This window comes from Formica exsecta, unplaced genomic scaffold (assembly GCF_003651465.1).
Source record: "Formica exsecta isolate Colony F162 unplaced genomic scaffold, ASM365146v1 scaffold107, whole genome shotgun sequence".
In the NCBI taxonomy this organism is placed as follows: Eukaryota; Metazoa; Arthropoda; class Insecta; order Hymenoptera; family Formicidae; genus Formica; species Formica exsecta.
The window spans coordinates 27,928-38,252 of NW_021848410.1; the positions used below are offsets into that span (position 1 = coordinate 27,928).

Below are 10,325 nucleotides of genomic sequence, written 5' to 3' on the forward strand. Positions count from 1 at the left end.
TTCTATACATATATATTTACAATATCGTTACGATACACAAACGTATATACGGACCACATATATACGTTTGTGTCGTTGTCAAACAATACTGAATGATGATTTTCCACACCACCTATATGAGGTACCACCAATGGCGCGTAAGATTTTTTTAACGTGGATCTTCGCCTGTAGCCATATCATACCACATTATAATATATAATATGCTCTATTGTATCTGTCATTTATAGAATATTTTTTGCACACTTGCTTTTGCAAATGTGATGTCAATTAGTGACAATAATTTTTTTACACACTTATTTTTGCAAGTGTGATGTCAATTAGTGACAACAATTTTTTTGCACATTTGCTTTTACAAGTATGATGTCTATTACAGCGACAATTCCGGTAATATAACTTTACTAAGTAGCTTGTGCGGGGCGTGTTGAACTGTCATCCATCCCGTCACGGTTATATAACCATTATAGTAGAGGGGAACCCAAATGCTGGTCAATGGATCCGTAGGAGCAAACGTGGAAAAGTCTGTTCCTCTTGGCACACGAAACGATATTTTTCTTGGAGAAGTTCCAATGGCGCAACATGGTGTAATTGTTAAAGATTCTTTGTCAGGTCCCCAAATCTGCAGCTGTATTGCAGGGCAACGGGAATGGCCAACAATAGCAAAGGTGAAGCATTCTCCAATTATACGACATTATTACGGGTATATTAATTTGTACTCTTAATTATTTATGTTTTAACAAATATATATTTTTATTTATATATAACAAATATATATTTTTCATAAAAATATATATGATAATATATAATATTTATACATTATTTTTATATGTTATATAATATATAATACTTTTTATCTTATTAATACATTTATATTTGGAATATAATCTTTGGAATATAATATCTTGAAATTATAATAATTTTATTATTGTCTGTGGAAGTCTTATGACTTAATAAGAGACTTTTAATTCTAAATAAATTTAGAATGTCTTAAAAATAAACTTTACTTATAAAAATAAAAACAAATAAATTTTAAAAATATACTTTAAAAATAAACGCGGAGTATGAAAAGCTCACTCATTCTTGATGAATGTTTTTGTGCTCTCTTTCCTTACGTTCCTTAGCATGGGCTAGCCATATCTTGATTGGCATTGCTATGCACATACCACATAACTTGGAAAATTGAAAAGAAATTACTTTAACACAAGTTTCTTATTTCTAATATATATGTTTTCTGCTCCTTATATTTTTGATTGGCAGAGGTAATAAGTCAGCTTCAAATCATTTAAACAAAAAATTGCAATAAAAAATGGCTTCACTATAAAATTTAAAGAATATATAAAACTTACCTAATTTATTAAACCTTCTAGTCTAAATGGAAAGCTTTAATCTCAAATCCTTTGCCGCAAGATCAAATGTTGTTCTTCCACTCGTTGAACTTTAATATTCCTTTTTTATTATGTACGCAATTTATGTCATAACACTGTAACAAGAATATCACATAAGAATATATTTCTAAATGATTGAAAATTAAGATTTAATATAATATACAATATATATAATTTTATTATTGTCTGTGGAAGTCTTATGACTTAATAAGAGACATTTAATTCTAAATAAATTCAGAATGTCTTCAAAATAAACTTTACTTATAAAAATAAAAACAAATAAACTTTAAAAATATACTTTAAAAATAAACGCGGAGTATGAAAAGTACTCATTCTTGATGAATGTTTTTGTGCTTTCTTTCCTTACGTTCCTTAGAATGGGCTAGCCATATCTTGACTGGCATTACTATCTGCTCGTCAGTTACATCACCATGTGATTTTCGTATAACACCTGGAAAAGTAACATATTTTCATTACTTCATTATTTCCGAATAAATTGCTATCACGTCTCACACAATTATCTTGTTTTACACGTATCACGTTTTACACAGTTATCACGGTTTTATTAGCCAACTTTTTATAAAACAAAGAGAACAAACCAAATAATATAGAGCACACTGAAAAGAGGAATGCGACTATACATGGCCGATCAGGTCTTTGTTGTCCAATACCGCGTGCTACCGAAAATGTAATCGTGATGTCAGCGCCATCAGACTTTTTGATGTTTCACTATATATTAAATTCTGCGTAATTCAAAAGTATATTCTGAGAATATACGAGAATATACGAGAAATAATATACTATAAAAGATATTACAAGTATATTCTGAGAATATACGAGAAAATATACGAGAAATAATATTACTGTAAGATATATTGTAAGTCCAGAGAACATGAAGACGTCTTCAAGGTGTCTAAAAAACGTCCTAAAATTATTAAGACGTCTTATAAGACTATCAGAAAGACGTATTTATGACGTCTTTAAGATGTCTTATGTCCTGTTTTATGACGTCTTTGAGATATTGCCTTTAAGACGTCTTTGAGATATTGTCTTTAAGACATCATATATGGGATTGCTTTGAGACGTGTGTAATTTCGATCGGTACTGTAGATATTACGGTTTAGATAATAATAAAGAGCTGGAGAATTATATTTATTATATTTTTTTATCTTTATTTATGAATTTTATTTAATTAATTACAATAATTAATTAATAATATAATAATTATAATTAATAATTATTTAACATTATAATTTAACAATATAATAAAATATACAATAATTAAAATATTTTATAAAATTTTTTTATGTGCGTAATTAATACGGTCTCCTGCGTGTCGTAGCCATTCTTGAATAACCTTCTGTCCTTCATGAAGGCTGCATGCATTTTTGTCTGAGATGTACCCTGAAACAGATACATAATACAAATTATAAATATATAGATTATTTTAACATTTTCACCGCGCGAGATCTCCAATGTCAATTCGGAGTTTGTCCGTCACTCCTGTCGACCCTTAATTTTCGATTAAAAATGCAATAAATCATGAAAATAATGATGGAGCAATATGGAGCAATTAAGGAGCAATCGTTTTATGCTGGATATAGTTGCAGAAAACTATTGGAAATATGTTTTTGAGTGAAAATGATAAATTCTACGTTTTTTGTAAGTATTCCAAAAACTACTAATTTTAAAAGGGGAGCAATTGTGGATTCTGACGGAGCAATTAAGGAGCAATCGTTTGAGCTATTAATTATTAAAAAATATGAACTTCCATCGCCAACTTATTTCCGGTTATATATCGACTATATATTGGGCTGCATAAAGTTAACCGGACCACTTTAACTTTTTAATAATTAAAATTATCTAATCGTTTTCTGGTCGTTTGGTGATGATTGGTAGCCTAATTAAAGCGATTGGTGGTCAATCGTTTTTTTTTTAATTAAATAATTAAAATATTGGTGTAAAGTTAGCCGGACATTTTTAATTTTTAGTCTAATCGATTAAATCAAGGCTTATTCGATGCAGAATCGTTGAATCGTTTTAAAATATTTATGGGTAAATATAGCGAAAAGGGGACCCAGCCCCAATAACCTTGATATATGTTGTCAAGGACATAATTCTGAGTAACTTTTTCTTCTAATTTAATCGTCGCTCGTTGCTTATTAAAAAGTTATTAACAAAAAAAGTTTGAAATATACTAAAGTACATGCATGGACAGGAAGCACGCGCGCGCGCGCGCACTTCCAACTTTTTAATAAGCAACGAGCGACGATTAAATTAGAAGAAAAAGTTACTCAGAATTATGTCCTTGACAACATATATCAAGGTTATTGGGGCTGGGTCCCCTTTTCGCTATATTTACCCTCAATTTCTTACAAATTACGACTCTATTGGCCGCGTTCAGCAGAGAAAGCGCTCAGTTATCGTCTTGTCAACACTTGACGTTGATTCGTTGGTTCTAAAAGTAAGAACCAATCACATTCGATTGCTACTAAGCGGTTTTCTCTGCTGAACGCGGCCATTGTAGAGGGCTGTCGTGACGCGACGCATGACGCGCTCAGTGGGAACGAATCCTAAAGCCCGTATCAGACTATGCATTGAGATTAAAATTTGACCAATCAGGACAAGGAAATTTTAGTTCCTTTTATCCTGATTGGTCAAATTTCAATCTTTAATACGTAGTTTGATACGGGCTTTACGGTTACGACTACAATTTTTTCAAGTACAATGGCCTTTAAAACGATGTGGGAACATTGCATGGAAGTTTGTTGGGCATGCCATTTCGTGTAATTGCGTACATACAACTGCTTGTGTGTCAAATTTGCACGATTTGGACAATCATAAAAAGATATAGCGCTTCATGCGTGAATTCAAGTGAATTTTATACGGGTAAGTGAAAAACTTTTTAAACATTTGCAACCGAAAATAACAACCGTTTAGTCGAGTATTTTGCTGAAGTGATTTTCTCCAATAGAAGACACACTAGGATAACGAGTTTATAACCAAAACGAGAGCTATATTGCAAAATGCGTATTACGCATTCTTATCTCTATAGCTATTGATAAAAATATTTTATAGATTGGAGACGCAAAAATTGAATCTCTATTAGAAAAAATTATTGTTTACCTTTTTTTCTTTTTTATTAGCAATTTTATGCACATAATATTGTTATGATAGATATTTATGTTTACAAGTATTGTTAGTATATTATTGTATCTCGTGATGTATTTTGATAATACAATTATCAAAATACATCAGAAACAGAAACGATAGACAAGACTAATCATTTATTTATATTGATATAAATTGTTATCTTTTATATATCATAAGACGTTGATTTTGTTTGAATTTTAAAATTTCTCTTTTTAAACATTAATAAAGCATAATATGTAACTGTTTCATGCTGCAATAATGTTTCAGAATAGATATAAATATTGTATTTATATATATTTTTTTAAGTTTAGTGAACATAATATTACTGTATATAATTACTGCATTTTAATGCAAAATTACAAAAATATAAAATATGAATTTTAACACATTCACTGCGAAGCGTATTTTAGCTGACTTTTTGTTCATGTCCATGTGCGGTTATTTTGTATTAGGTAAGTATCACTATAATACACATACATAATCATTTTTTAAATTTTAATAAATAAGAATATATGAATTTATTCATACCAATGTGTACTTTGTAACACTTCTATTATTATTACACGTAGTCATAATCTTGCAAATTTTACTAATTGCATATTATACATATCACAATACATTATCATATGACAATTATCGGTGATTTAGCAGTGAATGTGTTGAAAAATCTATGTAAGAGGTATGCTAAAATACTTATGACGAGTTTTACGAATAATATAATTTGATAATATATATTCAATGTATGTTTAAAATATTCTTTATTCTTGAAAATACTAAAAGATTGGAAAAAATATGATAAAAGAGAGAGAGAGAGAGAGAGAGAGAGAGAGAGAATATGCTTCTTTTATAAATTTTTTAAAATGCCACTCAGATTTTTAAAACTATATCACAAAATATATCAACAAATTATATTATTCATAAAACTTGCTATAATTTTTTCAGGTTAATAATTAGCATTAACAAATGGGAGATTCAATTATTAAAATTATTGTGTATTAAAGTTTTAGATTGATTTAACAGCTTTTAGTCTCTCTTGGAATACAGATAATTTTTATAATAAATATAATCGGTTGATATAAATACATTAGTATATAAGAGCTATTTTATATAGAATTAATTTAATCTAATAAATTTTATTTTAGATTGCTTAAGCAAGATTTTGTCATAACTTGACTGAAAATATGTTTGGACAAACTGGAAATACATCGTTCAGTATGTATATTTGATACATAGATAGATATCATTTTAGAGATTTCATTAAAGAAGATTTTATTAAAATGTGCACTTTTTTTGTTTAGGTGGATTTAGTACAGCAACGCAAAACAGTCCGTTTGCTCAGTCTGCATTTGGTAAACCCATTACTACAACAAGTTTTGGTAGTGGTGCAGCACCTGTCTTTGGTAGTAGCAATACTTCATCACTCTTTAGTTCTAAGTCTACAGGTTCTACCACAGGTGGCTTGTTTGGCAATACCACAACGCCACCAGCATTTAGACAGCCAACTAATACTCAACCGTCTTTTGGAGGTAGCAATTTATGAACTGTTTCATTTGCATGTACAACTAGGAAATACCTTTATGAACCACTCATGCATTTGAAACACATCAATTGTATATATATTATATATATATTTAACAATCATTTAAGGAATTTTCTAAAAATTCCACAAATAAACTCTAAAAGTTTCATAATATAGTATAATAATTTTTGAATTCGTAAACTTCGTAAATCATTTATATTTTGAAAAATATATAACAAATTGCAAATGTAAACAATTCAAATTGGTTTAAAACTATTTTTTATATTATGGTTCCTTCAAAATAATTTATGTCTATTATATTAGTGGCATAAAAAATTTGGATATGGATTATCTATAGAATCTATAATTAAATAGTTTTAAGCCTTGTGTCCACGATGCTAGAATTTGGTCCGAGATATTGGTCCAAGAAACGTGTAGCCAATTAAATTACCGCTTTTCCGTAAAAACTGCAAATTGAGATGCTACACATTTCTTGGACCGAGTTCTAGCATCGTGGACACAAGGCTTTATAAACAATAAATGTAAATTATATGTGACAAATATATATGATAATATTTCAGTAGATTTTTAAAGTTTAATCTGTATTTTTATTTTTATAGGTTTTGGGACAACGAATACAAGTACTAATCTTTTTGGTACACAGCAAAATGCAGGCACAAATCTTTTCGGTACAAATACAGGAACTTCAGCATTTGGTCAAACAAACAAACCTGGCAGTTTCAGTTTTGGTACGACATCTGGTCCTAATCTATTTGGGCAACCACAACAAAATACACAACAAACCACTCCATTTGGTCAAACCAACACTACTACAAATACGAATCTTTTTGGCACAACTGCAGGTAAATTACAAATATTATGTATATTAAATAGATAGTATGTATATTAATAGGTATTATAGAAATATACATTATATATCAATATATATTTATAATAATAATTATAATCTATAACAATAATATCCCTAAAGTTTAGATTATATTTTGATTTCTTTCTATGCAGGCTTTGGCAATACTAATACTACTACTGTACCAACTGGTACCATAGTGAAATTTACACCTGTCATTACAACTGATTCTATGTCAAAAAATGGAATATCACATAGTATTTCTGCACGTCATTGTTGTATTGCATCTATGAAAGAATATGAATCAAAATCATATGAAGAATTACGTTTTGAAGATTATCAAGTAGGAAGGAAAGGTATATTGCAAATCATTGAATTAATAATTGTGAAAAAATGAGAAAACTAGAATATATATTGAATTTTTATTTCTCGTTTTTCTCAAACAGGTCCGCAAACTGGACTTTTTGGAACACCAGCACAGACATCGCCGTTTGCTAATACAGCAGCTGGTACTAGTACAGGTGGAACAGGTAATATATATAATATAAATATTTATGTTCATATACTTATGATCAATATTTATAAAGTAGCAAGAGTTCCAACTTATTTTGTTTGTCAAAGGATTTGGGTCAATGACTGCAGGATTTGGCACCACCAGTCAGTCGGGATCAACCGGATTATTTGGAAAACCTATTAATAATTTTGGAACACCAGCGACTACAACAACTAATAACTTTGCATTCAATTCTACACCTACCACAAATTTGTTTGGTACTAATACTCAAACAAAACCATTTGGTAGTAAGTAATATTATCTATCTCGGAAAATATATTAATTATATATATCAATATATATTATTTTTTAATAATTTTTATATATTTTAATGTTAATCATAGTTGAAAAGTTGAAGATTTTAGATTTTTGTGTTTCTGATATGTGTGTGATTCCATTTATCTTATTTATTAATAACCTTTTTGTTTTATTAATAAGAGATATTTATTTTAAAAATATGAAAACTATAAAGTATACAAAGCAATACATACAAAATGTATAAAGTATAAAATTTTATTTACAGCAGCTGCCCCGACGCCGCTTTTCGGTACCAGCAATACTAACCATACTGCTGGTACAGGTTTTGGTAGTATTAATACTGGACAGAGTACAGGTTTTGGATCTGCATTTGGTTCCACACAACCCAATCAAGTAATATACGATATACATGTTGCATGTAAAAATCAAAATTATTCTCATATTTTATGCATTTATTGCAGAGTATTGGACTATTCAATCAAAACAAGTCTGCTTTTAATATTCCATCAACATCGACTAGTACTGGTTTTACTAGTTTTGGTCAACCGGCTACAAATAATACTACTACTACTCCATTATTTGGTACTAAAACCAATACGACTGGATTTGGAACAACATCTACATTTGGTGCTGCCACACCTTCCACATTTGGAACTAATACAGGCTTCAATTCCACTTCCAACACTGGATCCTCATTATTTAATTCTTCGTTTAAACCAGCTGGACAAACATCAGGATTTTCTTTTGGAACTACACCTGCATCTTCAACTGGACTTGGTAACTACATACACACACATTTTATATATATATATATAAAACAAACAAACCTGGCAGTTTCAGTTTTGGTACGACATCTGGTCCTAATCTATTTGGGCAACCACAACAAAATACACAACAAACCACTCCATTTGGTCAAACCAACACTACTACAAATACGAATCTTTTTGGCACAACTGCAGGTAAATTACAAATATTATGTATATTAAATAGATAGTATGTATATTAATAGGTATTATAGAAATATACATTATATATCAATATATATTTATAATAATAATTATAATCTATAACAATAATATCCCTAAAGTTTAGATTATATTTTGATTTCTTTCTATGCAGGCTTTGGCAATACTAATACTACTACTGTACCAACTGGTACCATAGTGAAATTTACACCTGTCATTACAACTGATTCTATGTCAAAAAATGGAATATCACATAGTATTTCTGCACGTCATTGTTGTATTGCATCTATGAAAGAATATGAATCAAAATCATATGAAGAATTACGTTTTGAAGATTATCAAGTAGGAAGGAAAGGTATATTGCAAATCATTGAATTAATAATTGTGAAAAAATGAGAAAACTAGAATATATATTGAATTTTTATTTCTCGTTTTTCTCAAACAGGTCCGCAAACTGGACTTTTTGGAACACCAGCACAGACATCGCCGTTTGCTAATACAGCAGCTGGTACTAGTACAGGTGGAACAGGTAATATATATAATATAAATATTTATGTTCATATACTTATGATCAATATTTATAAAGTAGCAAGAGTTCCAACTTATTTTGTTTGTCAAAGGATTTGGGTCAATGACTGCAGGATTTGGCACCACCAGTCAGTCGGGATCAACCGGATTATTTGGAAAACCTATTAATAATTTTGGAACACCAGCGACTACAACAACTAATAACTTTGCATTCAATTCTACACCTACCACAAATTTGTTTGGTACTAATACTCAAACAAAACCATTTGGTAGTAAGTAATATTATCTATCTCGGAAAATATATTAATTATATATATCAATATATATTATTTTTTAATAATTTTTATATATTTTAATGTTAATCATAGTTGAAAAGTTGAAGATTTTAGATTTTTGTGTTTCTGATATGTGTGTGATTCCATTTATCTTATTTATTAATAACCTTTTTGTTTTATTAATAAGAGATATTTATTTTAAAAATATGAAAACTATAAAGTATACAAAGCAATACATACAAAATGTATAAAGTATAAAATTTTATTTACAGCAGCTGCCCCGACGCCGCTTTTCGGTACCAGCAATACTAACCATACTGCTGGTACAGGTTTTGGTAGTATTAATACTGGACAGAGTACAGGTTTTGGATCTGCATTTGGTTCCACACAACCCAATCAAGTAATATACGATATACATGTTGCATGTAAAAATCAAAATTATTCTCATATTTTATGCATTTATTGCAGAGTATTGGACTATTCAATCAAAACAAGTCTGCTTTTAATATTCCATCAACATCGACTAGTACTGGTTTTACTAGTTTTGGTCAACCGGCTACAAATAATACTACTACTACTCCATTATTTGGTACTAAAACCAATACGACTGGATTTGGAACAACATCTACATTTGGTGCTGCCACACCTTCCACATTTGGAACTAATACAGGCTTCAATTCCACTTCCAACACTGGATCCTCATTATTTAATTCTTCGTTTAAACCAGCTGGACAAACATCAGGATTTTCTTTTGGAACTACACCTGCATCTTCAACTGGACTTGGTAACTACATACACACACATTTTATATATATATATATATA

At 29.5% G+C, this 10,325-nt stretch overlaps 1 protein-coding gene across 1 annotated transcript in view; it reads left to right on the forward strand.

Annotated features, from left to right (window-relative positions):
- Positions 1–4,130: 4,130 nt before the first annotated feature.
- Positions 4,131–10,325, forward strand: part of LOC115234332 (nuclear pore complex protein Nup98-Nup96) — a 23,134-nt gene continuing 16,939 nt past the window's right edge. The window contains exons 1-10 of the mRNA XM_029805344.1: positions 4,131–4,271; positions 5,678–5,747; positions 5,834–6,061; positions 6,675–6,803; positions 8,579–8,692; positions 8,853–9,053; positions 9,144–9,227; positions 9,319–9,498; positions 9,774–9,901; positions 9,970–10,285. Coding sequence (XP_029661204.1) covers positions 5,717–5,747; positions 5,834–6,061; positions 6,675–6,803; positions 8,579–8,692; positions 8,853–9,053; positions 9,144–9,227; positions 9,319–9,498; positions 9,774–9,901; positions 9,970–10,285 — 1,411 coding nt within the window. The 5' untranslated portion in view covers positions 4,131–4,271; positions 5,678–5,716. The remainder of the gene's footprint in view (positions 4,272–5,677; positions 5,748–5,833; positions 6,062–6,674; positions 6,804–8,578; positions 8,693–8,852; positions 9,054–9,143; positions 9,228–9,318; positions 9,499–9,773; positions 9,902–9,969; positions 10,286–10,325) is intronic.